The sequence below is a fragment of the Zymoseptoria tritici genome, chromosome 8, assembly GCF_000219625.1.
Source record: "Zymoseptoria tritici IPO323 chromosome 8, whole genome shotgun sequence".
Classification (NCBI taxonomy): domain Eukaryota; kingdom Fungi; phylum Ascomycota; class Dothideomycetes; order Mycosphaerellales; family Mycosphaerellaceae; genus Zymoseptoria; species Zymoseptoria tritici.
In genome coordinates this window covers 1,692,132-1,710,141 of record NC_018211.1, presented here as the reverse complement: position 1 = coordinate 1,710,141, position 18,010 = coordinate 1,692,132, and the positions used below count along the sequence as shown (strand labels likewise).

Sequence of the window (18,010 nt, the reverse complement as noted above, 5' to 3'; positions counted from 1 at the left end):
AGGCGTTGACCACGATACAGTCAAGGCGCAAAAGATGCTTTTGGGTTGCCGAACCCCGGAAAGGCTCTTTTCGATAAAGTTCTCCTGACGTTGGGAGCCACCATCGCCAGAGTTCCACAGAAATAGCAGCGCTTAAAATGTGACTTGACTTTTGATGATGGCAGTTCTAACGATGCAGATAAAACGCAACAATGAAACACGAAACCATGGGCCAAATATGCATACAGACCGACAAAAGGTCGGCCTTTTGCAGCCCCATCGGCAGTCCAGAGGGGCGTCTCGCCACCGTGCAGCCGTGTCCAAGCGACATGGGATCCCCACCACACATTCCCCTTCGAGAGCATGCGCGGATGATGATAGACGAGCACGAAGGACGCGGAGGCCTGTCGCACCAACAACGAAGGCACCCGCACAAGCGTCCGTGCACAAGGTCGTCGGGTCCGACAGTGCTCCAGTGGAGCTAGGAAGCAAATGCCGACCCATGGCCTGCCTGCAGGTGGAGTATCAGCACGCGAAAGCAGTGCGCCCTCGCTTCGTCGTCCAAGAGCGTGCGAGCGTGCGAACGAATTCAGGTTTGGGTGACCTCGCCCTGTGTAAAGGGAGGACCTTGTCTGTAATGACATGCGGCACTGCAGTCACACGAACAGGCTGCTTGCTTGCTCGCTGCTACGCGAGCCGCGACGTGATCGGCGGGTTGGTGGTTGCAGGAAGGATTGGGATGGACATCGGCAGTGGAGACAAGGTTTTGCAATCTGATGCTGACGGCAGCCGCGGTCAGCGCGCATATATGCGGGAATGCTCTTACGTATAGAGCACACGGAAAAAGGCGTGCATCTTGGCGGTCGTTGATTGCAGGACCAACCGTCAATGGACATCTTGCGGTGTCTTCAAGGACTCTCAGTGGGTAGAGTCATCGATTTCGGCTTCCTCCGGGATTGTTTTGGCGTCAAAGTCGGCCAGTCAAGACGCCCGACTGATATTCCTCCGATGCACGCGACGGTGGTGGTGGCGCTTGGCTTGGGCCTCGCCCAATCCTGCATCGTCATGATGGAAAGCGACGGTTCATTGTCACCAATTGTGGACGGAATCCTGTATACGGGAGATCTACCATTCCATGTGAGGAGTCGATGGGCTGACAACATGGGACGTAGCCTCTCTGATGATGTCGTGCTCCCAAGAGATGTGCACATGGAAGAGAGAGAGACACGTCGGGAGAGACGCTCTGCGAACGGCGGGTTTCCTTGTCGATCCGACGGCACAGCCGAATGATCTCCACTCCTCTGACTTTACGCCCGCATGGCAGCCATGAAGCCAGTTCCACACTGTCCGACGCCCAAGTTCCCTTCCCTTCAACACGTCCGGCAACTCGATGCAGTTCTGTGAACGAGCGACTGTGTAAGAGATCGGAAGCAAAGCGGACATGGGTATCGCTCGCCTAGGGTAATGCCTGAGGGTTTACGGATACGCGTTTTCCATTCATGGCTGCGTCTCCACTAGATCGTCGCAGGCACTTTGATTGTCAAGGATCCATGTCTAGAGCTGCGCAAGGGAGCAGAAAATGTACCGTCGCCTACTGTAAGGTACAACGATACCTTGTCAGCCGGGCGGACTACGCTCTTTGTGCATCCATCTCTCACACGGCTACCCGCTTGATCATCCACGCTTGCCGTCGCGCTGTGCCGCATGTTGGGCGCCATCATCTCGATCCCAGTGCCACAGCGGCAAGTGATCGTCTTGCTTCAGAGACGCAGGAAAGACCACTGCCACGTTGGAGGACAAGGCATCATTCATGGCAAGGCTGACGCCTCCAGCGTGGTCGCGGACCTCCACGATCCTGCGCTCTGTCCACCACCGTGACCAGACGCAGTCTCACCGTGCGCATGCATGGTCTCACCTCTCATCGGGGCCTGTGGTGTTCCGTGAACCCTGGCCAGCCGCGCCGCAGAGATCCCGACGGCTGGTACCTCTGGTATGCTGGCAGTGGCTTGGGCACTAAATCGAAACCATCGGCCGTTAGCGCGGTACTTCTCGGTCCATCACCGAGTTAGTGGTTGGTGCGGGAAAGTTAGAAACGCACCCCAGTACCTACAAGCGATCCTACTAGGGAAACCCAAAGGGCAGCTAAACGCTAAGATGAATCTCATTGGAAAGAGGGTCTTCGGAGTGGCCGATACGCCCACTGGGCTGGGCTGGCTCATCATCTACCTGACCTGCTTGTCAACGACTCAGTTTGGAGGCCCCTCTCTCGCCCCCATCCGCAACCCGCAAGGATTCGCTGCCGTTGGCGATCGGATAACGCTGTCCTGGGCTCCGCTTATTGGACCTGTGCGGACGCTGCTCATCCACCTGCTCCCTGCTCGCCTGGTCGACTACTGTACATGCTCCCCTCTTGTACCGCTCCGCGCTAGGAGGTACTGAGGCACTCTCACTGCTTCTACCGACTCCTTCGACCTCATCCACTTCTTCCTGACTTTTACCTTGCTTTTGCTGCTCTGCCCGACCCTGCATTGCCGAGCAGCCAACGACAATTGTTTACCATCCTGTCTCTCGCTCGACCATCCGCCAACTTGCATCACTCCAGGAGCCGAAGCTTCCAGCCAGTCGTTCCTCACCCTCTCCTGCACCTTCTGCCTGGATCTCCGACACGCTTGCACTGCACACCCACCGTGCTTCTCCTACTGCGACACTTCCTACCTCTAACGACCACCGACTGACCTTGTCCTCACCTTCGCGTCCTGATCTGACAGGCGACCTTTCTGGCGTTCTCACTCAGCTTGCTGCTGGAACCACTTGATGGTCCAACACCTTTTGATCTGCTCGGGTCCTCAAACCACTCAAGACCACGAAACCATAGTAATTGAGGTGTCATGTTTTCGGCTGCACCTCAACCCGCGGATCCGTTGCGCACATTTCCTTTTCACCACGATCGCAGCATGAACCATAACGGTGATCGCACACACTATGCGCCTCACCCACCGCCATCACGACAGGCTGTCGAGCTGCCACGACCGCTGGAACCCCGAGCAAACCATCACCTTCCCTCACCTTTGATCGAAGCGAGTGGCAGCCAGCGACGACCGGATTCTTTCCAAGGGCCTGGACCTGTGCAGCCTGAGTATCGACCGCAATCTCAGAATCTCCCCCGCCTGCAAGACATTCTCACATCCGCTTCGCCTGCACCGAGTCAACCTCCTTACCAGAACGGATGGAGCGGAGCACAGCACTCGCAACCTCCACGTGTTGAACCCTACTACAGTCATCACCGACAGCCTTCTTTTCACGCACCACTGCCATCTCCACACCATCCGAGTCAGGCATATGCACCACATACACAAAGCAAACGCATGGAATTGCCCATAATAGAAACGAGTCCCGTAGTAAGACACGACAGCCGTGTACCCACTCCACCATACGCGACCTATTCGGAAGCTCGAGCAGATTATAACCACGGTCACCGCGAAAGACCTCGTCAAGGATCGTCCGGATCTTACCCACACAACGGCGTTCCCAGTCCTTACGCTCCAGGAGGAGCAGAGGAGGCACATTACAGAAGCCCGGGTTCGACATTAGAACGCCCTCGAAGTGACCAGTATGGACCGCTCGGAGCAGAGTCGTCGAAGAAGTACGTTGGCGTTCGGGAGGTACCTGGTGAAGGGACGTTCCATCTGTACGAGGGTGGCTTTCGCATTCCGACACACGTGGATGGTGAAACCGTGAACCCGGCGTGGGGTTTGACAAAGGCCAACAAGCCTCGAAAGCGGCTTGCGATGGCTTGTCTGGATTGCCGTGAGAAGAAGATCAAGTGTGAGCCCGGTGCTGTGAGTTGTCTGCAGTGCGAAAAGGCCAAGAGGACGTGTCGAAAGTAAGTCACGGAACCAAGATGGATAGTCGACTGTTGCTAATCTTCTCAGGGCGCCGACTCATCAATCGCAACCCGAAAACAACAGCGCTCCCGTGTGGCAGACGAGCGCCGACTCGCCCTCCCGAAAAAGCATGTCGGATTCATCTCCTCGCGCATACACTACCGATGTTGCGCTCAAGCGACGCCTCGCGGACGACTTTCCACCTCCCGGAATGCCTTCCAAGAAGCCTCGATCCATATCGCCAGTCTATGGAAGCAATGGCGCAGTTCAACAACCTCCAGGACCGCCAACACAAGCATACCACCACCATCATTCTGCTGCCAGCTCGGCAGCTCCACGATCGCCTTCAAGAGTCCTGAGCTGGGAGGAGGATCCCTATTTTGTCGACCGCGATGCGACCATTCACCTCCTGAACTTGTACTTTGCAAACGTCAACGATGCAACATACTGCATCTTTCCGCGACGACACTTTATGCATTGGCTGGAGACGTATCCAAGCAAATCACAGAACGAGCGCATGGTTCTGTACGCCATGCTCGCGGTCGGGTCCGTCTTTGCGGGCGACCAATACTCGGGTTTCGCTAGACGTTGTGTCGAGATCGCCGCAGAGGCGGTACAGGCGAAGATTGGGCGTTTCAGCATGCCCGTCGTGCAGACTCGCTTACTCTTGGGCTTGTACCACTACGCCAAGGGCGCCGAAGGGATGGTCCGGGATTACATTGGCTCTGGGATCAACACCGCGTTATTCTTGCGATACCACACGGAACAAGGATGCGTCGAAGATGATGGATCAGAGCGATCTGGCACAGAGTTTGCCTTCACGCCGGAACAAACCGTAGAGTGCAAGCGGAGGACGTTTTGGTCGGGCTTCTTGATGGATCGGTATTGTGGATTGACTTCGAGCTTGATTAACCCGCAAGATGTCTTCCTCCGGCTGCCATGCTTCGAGGAGAACTACGAGCGAGGGATGCGCTCCGATGCGCCTCACTTTAACAACGAATCCATCGATCCGACGAAAGCCGTGACTAAAGCTTCAAGCTCAATCTCTCCCATGGGCTGGGTGGTGCTCGTCGCCGCGATTTGGGGCGATGTGGTCAACTTCATCTACCGTGCTGTTCACCGATCACCCGTCGCATACGAGGAGGAGTACGAGAAATTCTACAGCAACACGTGCGCAGCGCTGCAGAGCTGGAGGACACGTCTGCCCGACCAGCTGCAGTTCTCGCAAGCCAACGTCGAGGCAAGCATCAAGGGAGGCTACGCCGGACCTTACATCTCGATGCACGTCCTCTATCACCTCTCCTGGGTGAAGATGAATCGCTTCGTCAGGCACTCGTTGATCCCACGTTCTCTCTCCCGCAACGTCCGCGCGACACACAGCCATTCCCACGACCTGCTGCAAGTGGTGAACACTCTTCGAGCCACGAAATGGGAGATGGCTGGGAAAGACCCTCACGCGGCGTCCTTCACCTTCACAACTCCTTTCGCAGGCTACGCGATCCTCGCCGCTATCGACGTCGTCGGCGCCGGCGGATTGGACTCTCACCTCCGCTCATCACTTGATCTCATCGGCTGCGGTCTGGAGTCTTTACGAGAGCTGTCAAAGTACTGGAGCAGCGCTCGACAACAGAACAAAGACTGCGAGATCCGATACTATCAGATTCAAAATGTGTTGAAGCATCCCTTCACGGCACGAAGTGGATGCTGGCTAGGACGGGAATGGGGCGTCGACTCGAGCTCTGCTTTGGAAAAGGAGTTCGCCGCGGAGAACGACTGCATTTACGGCGTGGACGATCGGGTTTTCTTCGATGCGCTGGCGGATGAACATGGACAGCAGACTCGGAGTCCTCCAACGAATGGCGCGGTACGAGCGAATGGCGCTCAGGGGTGATACCACATCGACAGGATTTACAGAACATGCATGGAGGAAGACTGCTTTCCATGGGTGAGAAATGGTCCTCCTCAAAGGCGCAGGGGCTACGGGACAACGATCGGGATGGAAGGCATTCTCACTCTTCGCGAAGACTGGGCGGGCTTGTTAATACCTCTTGCTTCTGTTCTCGGACTTGGAATACTCGTCCGATAGTACAAACGAAATACCACAGCATACCAACCTCTTGACACCAATTCTCTCCCATGAATGACATTCAAAACCAACCCTAACAGCCAATTCGGGCCCGAGACAGTCGACCCACCCATTCACTTCCCTGGTCCCGGCCAGCCCAGCGCTAATAAGCGAGAGCCAACGGACTGCCGAGCCAAGGATGGCCATTTAGCGCGCCCCGCATGTGATCATGGACTCCACGCCCGTGCCACGCGCGCGATCGCACGCCACTCTGTGCCGGACGCGGGCGAAAGAAAAGTCCGCGAAGGTTTTCTCAGCCGCGTGCGGTGGAGAGCAGAGTTTGAGATATGGGAAGAGAGTTTGGAATAGGAGTCGAGTGAATCGATGAGGGCTGAATTGTTATCTCTGTGCATATGACGATTGGACGTCCTCTGCCACAAAGCGTAGCCGTAGCTGTCGCCGGCTCTTCATCGAATGATGCTCGGCGTGCTGGGAGTTGTACAGTACCTCGTATTACTGGGATCTTTGCCTGACCGGCTTTGCAGTCGGTCGGGTTTCGAGTCCCTGTTTCGAGTTCTTTTAGACACGGGTGAGGATTTGGGGGCGTAAGCGCGATCGCCGCGTCAGGCTGGAAGGTGCGTAGCGGCGTGTGATGGGTCCATGGTGAGTGCATACCGCTGACTGGAGACCGGTGAAAGATTCAAGGGTGTGGATGATCAGGAGATATGAGGTGTGGATGAGGCGGGCTGGCGGATGACCGCTCCCATGGGTTGATCAGAGGACGGTAGTACGTACGAGTATACGGCCGGAGGAAATGTGCTGTGCCGCCAGACTGGGCGGGCTGATGACCGGTGTGCGTCGTGCAGTCGGCAGGTGAAAATGTCAATGGTCCGCCGGACCGGGTTTCCTGACGCTGTCCTGTCTCACTACTCTTCGGCGACATGGTACGAATGCAGAATCACCAGTAAGCTACGGCAAGTTTGCCTTCCCGGCACACATTGACATGGGGTTGTTTCCGTGGAGGCTGCCTGCTGTCTCTTGACGATCGGATCGGTGCCTGACGTTTGACAGCTTCGCGATCGCAAGATGGTCGTGCGTGAAACGACCGAGGCCATACGAACCCATTTGAGGGACAACAGTCAGCTTGCTTGGGCTTCTCCAGATTTGCTGCGTGCAAGCACTGCCGCCTCTTCTCACGGAAGCTGCGAAGCATACCACAACTACACCCCTGCTGTCAGCCCCATCGGTACCGACCCTCTCATCGGCAAATGCAAGAACACAAATCATCACCCTGGCAGACGACAAGGTCCACACCATCCCTGCTCGCGCGATCTGGATCTCGTTTTCCGTGATTCTTCATTCATGCCCTGTCGACTGGGTGTGCACGGTGCGTGGCGGGAAATGTAGCAATCCTGGTCCTGGTCCCTGTTGGAGCGGAATGCCCTTGTCCATGTCCATGCTCAACGTCCAAGCTCACGCCCGTGCGCTTTTGCGTGCGTAAAGCCGACGACATGGATCCTGGTCCTGGTATGCGGCTTGGCTTATAGATTGGCATGGGTGGTGGCAGGAGTGATCTCCGTGAAACATACACCCTTGCGGAAGCCCGTTCTCGACTCCAGTTCGTACACCGTAACGTGGGGGTGCTCTGGCGTGCCATTCCTACCATACTGCTGTCATTTTGTTCCCGATCTCCTGACGGACTGACAGTCAAAAGGCAAGCCGAAATGGGAGTCCTGGTCGCAATCCTGCAGGACTAGGGATGGTGCAGAAATGAGATGGACCACCGCCCGTCCGATCCGGACAACGGCTGCCGAATGCGATAGTGAAGATTATGGACATCCGCTTGCATTTCCCATGTCTCACACGACGCATGCAAGCGAGCGAGACAATGCAGATCCCCGGCTGGCTCTCGTCGGCTTTGCTTTCTCGCGAGAGTAGTGAGTGTGATTCTAACAGCATCAGAAAGAGTTTGCAGGATCTCGACCCTGGTGATCAAGGTTGTTCGAGGGCACACCTTCTTCATCAGGCAGTTGAATTGTCCATCATTCGGTCGTCCGGACCGACCGACATGAGGCGAACGAAATTTCACCTCACAGTCTGACATGCATTTGCATACTTCCTTGCAACGTGCATGCGCAGAAACAGCACAGACATCCGGTCTTCGGCTGCAGTTTGTCGAGCTGACAGCCGACCTGACAGAAGTTGCTAGCGAGTGGCAAGGAGTGGTGTGCTCGTAACGAGGAGTTGGTGGATTTGGCCTGCAGCATCTGTAATAACATGCCCATCTTTCGCCGCTTTTGCTCGCTGGCTCGCGTGTCTTACGGTGTGTATGTGGCGAGCATAAGGACGTCTTCCGATTTGTGCGAACATTCGACACGATCTGTGTGCGGACGCAGAAGATGAGCTGCGTCCGTCAATAATCAGAGTCGCATAAGTCGAATCACTCCCCACTGTGTACGAGCGCTGAGAGGGAAGCGGCAAGAACTGCGTTCGCCCGGCATAGCGGTGACCGAGTGCATGCACATTCGCGTGTAATGATATCCTGTTGGTTACCCTCAATTTCCGAAGATGTCGTGGAACCAACCCAGCGTTGGGTGCTCGCATCGCATCATGCCGGTGGTGCTTCGGCGCGAAAGTGTCCCTTTTCTTCGTCCATCCTCCGTCACAACCGACAGACATGCAGTCAGTTGGTGATGATGTCTCGCCTCAAGCCATTCACTCCAGCTCTCCCCGATCATCAGGCCTCCCGTCGTGAACCCACACCGTCAAACCCTGCGCGCTCATTCCTCAGCTCTCAGCCATCGTTCAACCGACCTTGTGACTGCGCCGTACGATCCGAGTCCTCACTCCTATGATCATCCGCCACCTCGCGAGCCGCAACCGCAGCCGCAGCACCACCAGCATGTTCCTTACCCTTCTTCTCCACAATATCCAGATGCGCAAACTCCTTCCTCGCCAACTGCACATTCACCCTCGCAGCATTGAAACACGCCTCATCACTCGGCATGACGACCGCCAAATTCGTGTTCTCCGTCAACCGCGTGATGAAGAACATGAACGATCCGGTCTTGATCTGCATTTCCGCAAACGAGACTTCGGACGCCATGGTGCCTGTGTGCTTGGACATGGAGTGTTTGTGCGTTTTGAGAATACTGCTGATCCGCTCGAAGCGATCGGTATAAGGATTACGCTCTTCGTTGCCGCGTGTGATGTGCGTGACGACTAGGCAGGTCGTGCGTTCGTAGAGGATCATTTCTCTTGCATCGAGGAGGTCTGCTAAACGCTGCAGCATCGATTCTATCGTGTTCGCGTTTGGTACGAGGAAGTAGATGACCTGCGTCCACGCTTTGTAGAGACTTTGATCCCAAATGGAGCTTGGGCAAAAGTCGACTTGTGCACTGTGGAAGCCTTCGTCGTCGCAGGTGGCTCGGATGTCCCGCATTTTGTGGCCGTAGATGTTGTGTTTCTGGTCAGGTCGGATGAGGTCCATCTTGTGAATCAATATGAAGATCTTGGAATTGGGACTGTATTCTTTCAGGGCGCGGATGGTGGAGGCGAAGCTGAGCATATCTGACGCTGCTTCTTTGGAGGAGACGTCGAAGACGAAGATCAAAACTGCTACGGAGGTGAAGACGTGCGATCTTTGGTTGGTGAGGTATGATTCCACGAAAGAGTCTTGTCTGGATTAAGTGAAAACGATCAGTGCTGTTCGTGTGTTCCATTCGTGGAGTCGTTGATAAGCTCACCCTCCACAATCCCATAGATTGAGCATGAGGTTTCCCATGAATTTAATGTTCGCATGCTCGACGTCGACTGTCGCTCCGAGTCTCCGTACATCTTTGGCCACATAGTTGCTGAAGATAATGGATCTCATTGACGACTTTCCCGCTCCAGATCGGCCCATCAGCAGTACTTTGCGCTGCTTGTGGCGCTTACTGCGGTCGGAAGTGCTCATGTTGAACTTTCTGCCTTGGGAGCACGTCTCGATGGACGGTCCTCGATGATGTGGTGCGTTTAGTGTCCGTTTCTTCAACTTCTGTGTTACATGTCCACACCGATCATCTGGTTATTGTCGTTATCTCATGTGGTTGTATGGAAGGCCCGGGCCGCGCGTGGGGAAGGTGTATTTCTGTCCCAAGCGCTTCCCCTTTCTGTCTTCTAAATTTGACTTCCTTCGCCCGCAATGTGTTCCAAAGTGAGGGACCTTGAAGCTCCGGAGGATTCACACATATGGCGGGATGGCTACACCAAGAAATGCCTCCAAAGATGAGCACCGACAAGTCGATCACGACTCTGACTGAAATGAAGGCCGCGACGTTTCGCTCCATGTGCTTAACTGTTCATTATGATGGCATATACAAGGCCGCAAAGTCGCTGCCGACAAGCTCAGTCTCTCCGAGCTTTGCCGTCCGCAGAATCATTCGACAGCGCGTCGTCGCCTTCATCCGTGATCGCGTGCACTTTCATATCCATGCCAACCCAGAACTTCTTTCCACGCCATTCGACTGTCGCGCCTCCCCAGAACGCCCAGACCCAGATGGGACATGCCAGCGCCTCTCTCCCGAGCCATGCCAGAAGCCATTCTCCAAATTTTCGTTGATTGTCAATAGTCCGCGGCCGCGCAAAGAACGGCGTGTCCTCGTCCACCTCGAACGATGCACCAGAGTGCAGCTTCTGATAGACCATCCAATCGACACCACACCAGATTGTGACGCTCAGTAGCCATAAGAGAGCAAAAGCAGTCCAAGTCTGCGGGATGCCGAGTGTGTTGTGACACCAGGGCAATGTCGATGCCGCGAATGCGCCGTAGACAGAGCAAAGGAAACTCTCGGTGCCGGGCTCCACGAAAGTGGCGAGAGTCACAGTGTACTTTCTCACCCGCAACCATCGGACCCGCCGACTCCAATATTCCTTCAGGCTCATGTTTGCCATCGGCTGAATAGCCATGTCTCCGAACAGACAGGCGTGCTTTCCCACTTTCTGGCCTTCGCGCTCCTCAGTGACTTTGTGCTTCCACAGACGATCGCCAATGAGGTGGTCCTCGCAGATATTTTCGCTGAAGTAATCGATCCCTTGATCATCCGTAACGCTGTTCAGATGGCTCTTCCGGAACATTGTGCTTTTGCCCACAGCACATGGCGCGATGAGGACGGTGTTAATGGCGATGTAAAACTTGGCATGAGCGGATGACATGAACGCTTCTTCAAGTCGACCACCACCGATGGAGGAGGGAGTGCGTTCGGCATGACCCTGGACTGTTGCACTTGCAGAACCGGTGGTCCGCAATTGAGCGTCGTCATCCTCGTCAGCGCTGCCGTTGAGCAGTCCCTGAGACTCTTTCCTCGCTTCCCCACCAATAATGTCGATTACAAGAGGCAGCTGGTGGACGAACTTGTTCTTGCATGGTGTTCCATCGCCCTGCAATTTCGCGACCATTCGTCCACAGACCCCTTTTGCTACCCACACATTGCAGTCAATGACCCAGATGATGTCTCCTACAGCTTCTCTGTATGCACGACTCATGTTTCGAATCTTTGGATTTGGGCCCAGCTTGCCGTCCTTCAGGATTTGATCCTCGTCTTCAACCAGTAGCTGTGCATCGTGGTCTGGAAAGTCCTCGAGGAGCTTCAGGATGACTCCTAGCGATGGGTCGCCGCGGTCTGATATACAGAATCGAACATGAATCTTCTCCTTTGGGTAGTCTTGACGGAATGTCGAGGCCAGGCAATCGTACAGTCGCGGTTCGAGTCCTTTGATCGGACGAATGATCGTCACATCAGGGCTTTCGTTGGGACTCGTGGGAGCTCGAGGCCTTGGAGAGGAGTAGTGCCGCCATCTATGCCGTGTTAGAAGGCATGTAAAGCTCGCGGGGATTCAACAACGACCTACAGTTGCGAACATCCAATGATTGTGACAGTGGTCACAATCACGTACCAGATCAGGGAGCCCGCGGCAGCCAGAAATACTATCGTCGACTGATCATGGCTCGTCTGAGAGACATGCGTCTCTACAACGCTTCTAGATGGCATGCGCTGCGGTGAAGGAGGACAAAGAATGTAAGTAAGTCTCTTGGCGGCGTCTGCAGGTAATGATTTCTGGCGGGATCACGTTTGAGACGCGGGGAAAGTTTGGCCATTGTTTTGATGACATCGATTCATCCTTGAACCTGTAAACGCACGCGCCCTTTCACGAACATTTATTTCTACACGAACATCCCAGCCTACGCGTTACATCTTGCCATTGGAGAACGATATGGAGTAACGCGACGTTGAAGAGCTCACAAATTCACGCGCAATGATGCAGTCGAGTCCACCGACGCGCGCCCATTTGCGGCCAGCTTCGCCAACTGCTTCCGACTACACTCTCGACTTGGGTGCACTGGATAGTGCGAGCGACACCGAAACGTCGATACCGAAGCCGAGGGCAGACCGCATATTCTCCGAGGACATCGATGGACCTAGTGATTTCACGCAGAACATGGAGATGTGGATGCGAGGTGGGAGTTTGAAGAAGCGTGCGAAGAAAGCGGCAGCAGTGGTACACAAGGACGCAGGAGTCGACGCGAGAAATGATGAGGGCACTGGCCGAGAGGAGCTCCAATCAAAGGATACATTGCATGTGCCGAAACATGACGCTGGAGAGGAGGAGGAACACACTGGGAGGAGCAATCACACACCGGACCACAGCCCGCCCAAGGTTTCCGTTCTCGAAAACAATGCCGACGAAAGCTTCGAACAAGACGATCGCGACGAGCCTTTCAGTTCCGAGTGGCAGACGTACGGTAATGGGTCAACTCCGATACCTCCAGTGCACAAGCAGTTCTTGCAACCCATGGTCGAAGACTACAACAGCGAGCTTTCGCCGGCTCGTCAGCATGGAGGCTCATTACGAGGCAGGCAGCTCAAGTCAGCAAACCAATCGCAAAGACAATCTCATGCGCGCGAAGGTGGAGCGACGCCAGGTCGTGCTTCTAGCCCGACTCTATCTCCGGTGCGATCACCGGCAGTGCAACGCCAGGCTTCTGGACAAGGTCATCGCCAGGACATCGATCATGAGGCACAGTACGAGCGCCAAGTGGAGCTAGAGTCGCAACTGAGAGAGTTGCAGCTCAAGTGCGAGCAGCTGGAACACCTCAATAGCGCTCTTGGACAGGCTGTAGAGGAAGAGCGTCGCCTGCGCAAGCAAGAGAAAGCAAGCCACGACACGCAAATGGCGGAAGCTGTGCGCCGCGAGCGCGATCTCACCGAGATGAAGGAAGCAGCGCATCGTCACAGCGAGGAGTTCCGTCGCGAATTCGGCGAATTGAAGGAGCAGTTGCAAGATCAACAGCGAGCAGCGAGCACGATCAGGAAAGGAGATGAGAGCAATGATGCAGCGGAGCTCCGACGACTTCGTGAGCAGATGAAGCAGCAAAATTTGGAGCATGGTCAGGCGATGCGAAACATGGAGCAGGACCTGGACGCTGCGCGGCGCGGTCGCGACGACGCTGAAGAGACTGCTAGACTGCTTAGGAAGGAGTCCGATGAGCAGCGCGAGGAGCATGACGCAGAGGCACAGCGACTGCGATCGGAGCTGCAGCATGCGCTGGAGGAGGAAGCCGTGGTCACAGGACTCGAGAGCCGGCTAGAGAATGCTGATATGGAGGTTCGACGACTGAACGAAGAAAGCGTCGAAAGGAAGGGCGAGCTCAAAGCTGTGCGCGAACAAGCTGCGGAAAGCAAGAAGATTCACCATGAGGAGCTTTCGCGAGCATCTGCAGACAGGACTCGGGCGGTTGAGCTGGCTGCAGCACTGCAGCGAACGGTTCAGGAGCTTCGCTTGCAGCTGAAGGAGGATCAGGCCAGACAGGGCGCAGAAGTGAAGCGCTTAAGATCGGCGCATGGTGAAGGTAACAAGACGTCTGAGCAGGAGTTGAACATTGTCCGGGCGGAACTCGATGCTAAGCAGAGTGAACTCAACGAAGCCATCCTCGAGCGAGACGAGGCGCAGGATGATCTGGAGGCAATGCAGGCCGGAGCCGAAGCGTCGCGGACCGAGAAGAGCATTCTCGAAGCTGTCCGTGCAGAGTTGGAAGTCTCTCAAGCAGAGAAGGCCGGCCTCAAGACCCGACTGACAGACCTGGAAACCCTCAACATCGAGCTCGACAGGAAAGTCTCAGAGACCTTGCGGAACCGCGAACAGTACTGGAATCAGCGACTTGAGAAGTCGGACGAGGAGCGCAAGCTGATGGCCAAGGCTCTCCTGCATCAGTGGGGCAGAGAGGAGGTTGGCATCGAGATTCCGCAACGCTTCGCGTACAAGTATAGCACCAGCCCAACCAAGGTCGCTAAGAGCTGATCGCAGGCCTTCAGCTGGGATGTGTTGGATATTTTCGGCCGAGAGAGAGCAAAGAGGATGATCGTCCTCGTGTATAACGTAGCTCATGACCCTTCTCGAAATGCATTATGGTATCTTTTAACGAACACAACTTCCTCCTCATAGAAGCCCTTTCCTCGCGAGCTCAACTTTCCTCGCCGACTCCCCAGCTTTGAACCCGCCTTTGCTGACGCATGCCATGCTTCCATCGCCAAATTCGACTTTGTCCTCGACGTTTGGGAATGCGCAGGGACAGTGGTGTGGGAAGTGGACGCAGGAGAGGGTGTGTGGGCAGAGGTATTTGTCGCATCGTGCTATACAGATGTTGAGGTTAGCTTTACTGTTTGGACCTGGATTCTGGCTGGACATGCGACTTACCACTCTCGTAGTTTTGCATATACCATTGCGAGTCGGAGGCCATGTTTTGAGGCTCTGCTTGCTGTTGGTTTTGGAACATGTTGCCGAAGTTGAAGAATTGTGCCATTCCTGGAGCGATCAGGAGGAGTATCGGGAGGAGGAGCAGGTTGAAGGACTGCATTTTGGCGGGTTTTGTGGGTTGTAGTGTCTTTTGCTTGAGTGATCTCTGGAGAGGGATGATGTCGCATTGAAAGGTGTAGTTGTTCAAAGCTCCTGGGTAGCACTGAGACTGAAGCAGGCGCTCCTTCCGTCATGCCCTTCGCGCCTGCCGGACACTCCCGACATCTCTCCGCATTTTCTGAATTTGAGCTCTGAACTGCTCACGACGAAATTCCGATCGCAAAACAGACAGACGCCAACATACCGCGAAACCATCACACAAATACCTACGGCACCAACCGCCCACCATGCATCTCATGTACACCCTCGACTCGAACGGCAACCGCCTCTACACACTCAACAAGGTCGTCTCCGGCGAAGTCACCAAGTCCGCACACCCTGCACGATTCTCGCCCGATGACAAGTACTCCAGGTACGGCGCATACACCATAGACTACGATTGGTAGAATGACACTGACGCGTGATATCACAGACATCGTGTCACGCTGAAGAAGCGCTACGGACTCCTCCTCACCCAGCAGAGTACGCATTGACGAAATTTCGAGCGAGCGTGAGGGAGCGAATGCTGACACCGATGACAGAGGACAAGATGGTGCTTGGACAGTAGGAGTCTTGTGGATTCAAGAGACTTGTGTTGGGTTAGCGAGGCGTTGGGTTTGGGATTCACATCACAACAAAAAAGTCAGAGATGGATACCAATGGCATTGAGGACAAATGAATGATTCTTTCGTTGATCTACGGTCTCTGCGCGCGTGCTCTTCAGCTCACTTCCGTCTCAGAATCGCACGTGTGAAATCGAGAGTTCACGTTCGGCTCGCTGTCACGTTCGGCTCGCTGTCACGAGCGGCTCGTGATGCCTTACGAAGACTTGCAAGCAGGACCCGATGGCTAGCATGTGAAGCATGACTTTCGTATCCGCCCTCAGCAGCTTCACGCTATCTCTGCGACCAAATTTCCACAGCGCAGTTCAAACCGAACACAGAACAACAACATCCCTTCTGCAACCACATCGCGGTCTACCAGCACTTTCCGCCACCACCAAACATCTTCCACCTCGCAAGCCCAAGAACAAGTCCTCGCTTTCGCGGCACACACATCGAACCAAAACCTACACTCACACAACCGCCCATCAGCCACTGCTATGGACAACTGCGGCTTCGGCAAGCTCAGCGCTGAGCTGCGCAACCAGATCTACGACTATGTTCTGCCTGAGAATGACGAGATCGAAGTCTACTCTGCCGACCCTTCTGAGCCTCCAGAAGATGAGCCTCCAGAAGACTACCAGCCGCCGATTACGCAAGTCTGCAGAGAAATGCGCGCCGAAACTCTTCCCATGTTCTACGGCCGCAACCAGTTTGTTCTTCCCCTGACCACCGAGGACGACGACGAAACCCACTGGCATGAGCTGCTCGAGGACTCCATCGACAAGGCAGAGGCGTGGCTCGAATGCAACCCCGGCGGGCTCTCTCTATTGAAAAGTCCACTTATCATCAGCGCGGAGTTCGAGGGGGATGTGCTGACCAAGAAGTGGTACGACCACAAGCGCCCCTGGATGAGACTGAAGAAGGCACTGCGGGCGAATGGGTACTCTAAGAAGATGTACTTTCTCACGATCCGCGCCGACTACTGGAGTCTCCTTGACCGCAATTCAGGTAGTCTCCCTCGCGATGAGAGAAGGGAGGACAGAAAAGTGAACAAGGCGTTTCGCGAGATGGGCCTGGAGTGCAAAGTTACCGTGGTCGGACCATGATGTGAACGGGCCACGGTCGGCGGGTTTGAATCAAGCGGGAATATTCCATCAGTGTACTATTCGCGTTGCCTGCGTTTCATTTGCCTTCAAAGTACAGCAGGAAGCACTATTGAGATTGCTGCAAGCAAGGCCGGACTTGTGGGCTCCGCGCAGCGATCAACAGCAAAACAAAAAGCATCTTGAACTTCCTCCGTAACTCATCTGCTCCTTGACTGTTCCGAATCACCCGTATGCAACTCTGCCGAGAGCGTCTCAATCGCTGCTCTCCCTCTCGCGATGCTCTCAATTTCATCATCCGTCGTAATACCTCTGGCAATGCTTTCAATCCCATAGTCCCTCTCTATGCCTGCCGTGGTCCATCTCTCGACCATGTGCCATCCAACAGCACGATCCTTAGTGCCAACAAACAACTTGTCCTCAGCGATCTTCCGTGTCATAATCACTGTCCTCGTACTGAGTCTCGGGAGCCGTGCAGAACGATGACACCGAGCTCGACCTCGAGCTTGATGGGGAGATGTACGGCGGAATTGGTGTGCGAGCGCGCTCTGCGGGGCGAGGATGGCGGTACGGCGACCTGGAGCGCTCTCGCTCGATGTTCTCGGCTTCGCGGTAGAAGTGCGCGCTTTTTGACTCCATCACAGCCGAGCGGTACGATGTGCTGTACTGCTTTCCGTGGTGAAGTGGTGTTACGTCCGTGCGCCGTCGCAGTGGGGAGCGTGGTCGGGCGCGAGAGCGACGATCTTGGTGCTCGCCAGCACCAGGCGAAGTACTGTGCTGCTCTCTCTGGTCGACCGGGCTGTTGACCGCATGCAGCGCCAGTGGGTGGCGTGGTGGGGAGCGAGACAGACCGCGTTCGCGCTCTTCTCTGAACTCGTCTCCGTCTCTGTAGCGCAGGCCGAGGAGCTTGTCGGTCCAAACGCCCCCAGCATATGGGTCTTGGCGGCTCCCGCTCTTGCCTTTCCAGCGAGCTTCGATCTCAAGGCGCTCGTTGCGAAGCTGCTCGCGTTGGTTGGTCTGAACGCGGGTGTCAGCACGACTCTCCACATGACCTGTGCTTCTCTAATGGATTTCGTTCTGGTGGTGCTGTACCTGATCGTCTTGGCTTGGACCGTCGTTGGGACCGCGAGACTGGTCTTGAGGCGGAGACATCGCGAGTGGAAGTGGTCTGCTTTCTCTGTGTTAGTATGATCAACGTATTGCAAATGTGACACTTCCAGAAATCCAGCGATGGCCGTGGTAGTGGGTGGCTCCGGCGGGTGACAATGGCAAGCGTAGCGGTGGAGGCGAATTCTGGCACTGGCAAGGATCCAGCTCCGCGGGTCGAAGAGAGAGCACTGGCATCGACGTCGTCGGCGGATGGCGCTGGCAGCGCGGCGCCGTGAAAGCGGTCATGGAGATCTGGCTGACTTCGGTACTATTGTCTCGGTTAGCAGGGGGCAT

The 18,010-nt window shown here is 55.4% G+C and overlaps 5 protein-coding genes across 5 annotated transcripts; 1 reads left to right on the top strand and 4 right to left on the bottom strand.

Annotated features, from left to right (window-relative positions):
* Positions 1-3,069: 3,069 nt before the first annotated feature.
* Positions 3,070-3,583, bottom strand: MYCGRDRAFT_105573 (uncharacterized protein; the record flags this gene model as incomplete). Its single annotated transcript, XM_003850080.1, has 1 exon — positions 3,070-3,583. A coding segment is annotated over one exon (474 nt), but the record flags the coding sequence as incomplete, so codon positions are not given.
* Positions 3,584-3,975: 392 nt separating this feature from the next.
* On the bottom strand, positions 3,976-9,933 carry MYCGRDRAFT_101067 (uncharacterized protein; the record flags this gene model as incomplete). Its single annotated transcript, XM_003850079.1, has 3 exons — positions 3,976-4,386; positions 8,900-9,608; positions 9,675-9,933. The coding sequence occupies 3 exons, from the start codon at positions 9,881-9,883 to the stop codon at positions 4,366-4,368; spliced, it is 939 nt and encodes a 312-aa protein (XP_003850127.1).
* A 381-nt stretch (positions 9,934-10,314) lies between these two features.
* MYCGRDRAFT_46348 (uncharacterized protein) lies at positions 10,315-11,957 on the bottom strand (the record flags this gene model as incomplete). Its single annotated transcript, XM_003850078.1, has 2 exons — positions 10,315-11,764; positions 11,818-11,957. The coding sequence occupies 2 exons, from the start codon at positions 11,955-11,957 to the stop codon at positions 10,315-10,317; spliced, it is 1,590 nt and encodes a 529-aa protein (XP_003850126.1).
* A 2,446-nt stretch (positions 11,958-14,403) lies between these two features.
* Positions 14,404-14,821, bottom strand: MYCGRDRAFT_46900 (uncharacterized protein; the record flags this gene model as incomplete). The annotated part of the gene is made up of 2 exons (XM_003850077.1): positions 14,404-14,597; positions 14,662-14,821. 2 exons carry the CDS (start codon positions 14,819-14,821, stop codon positions 14,404-14,406), a joined length of 354 nt encoding a protein of 117 aa, XP_003850125.1.
* A 286-nt stretch (positions 14,822-15,107) lies between these two features.
* MYCGRDRAFT_87284 (uncharacterized protein) lies at positions 15,108-15,353 on the top strand (the record flags this gene model as incomplete). The annotated part of the gene is made up of 2 exons (XM_003850229.1): positions 15,108-15,232; positions 15,293-15,353. The coding sequence occupies 2 exons, from the start codon at positions 15,108-15,110 to the stop codon at positions 15,351-15,353; spliced, it is 186 nt and encodes a 61-aa protein (XP_003850277.1).
* Positions 15,354-18,010: the final 2,657 nt, after the last annotated feature.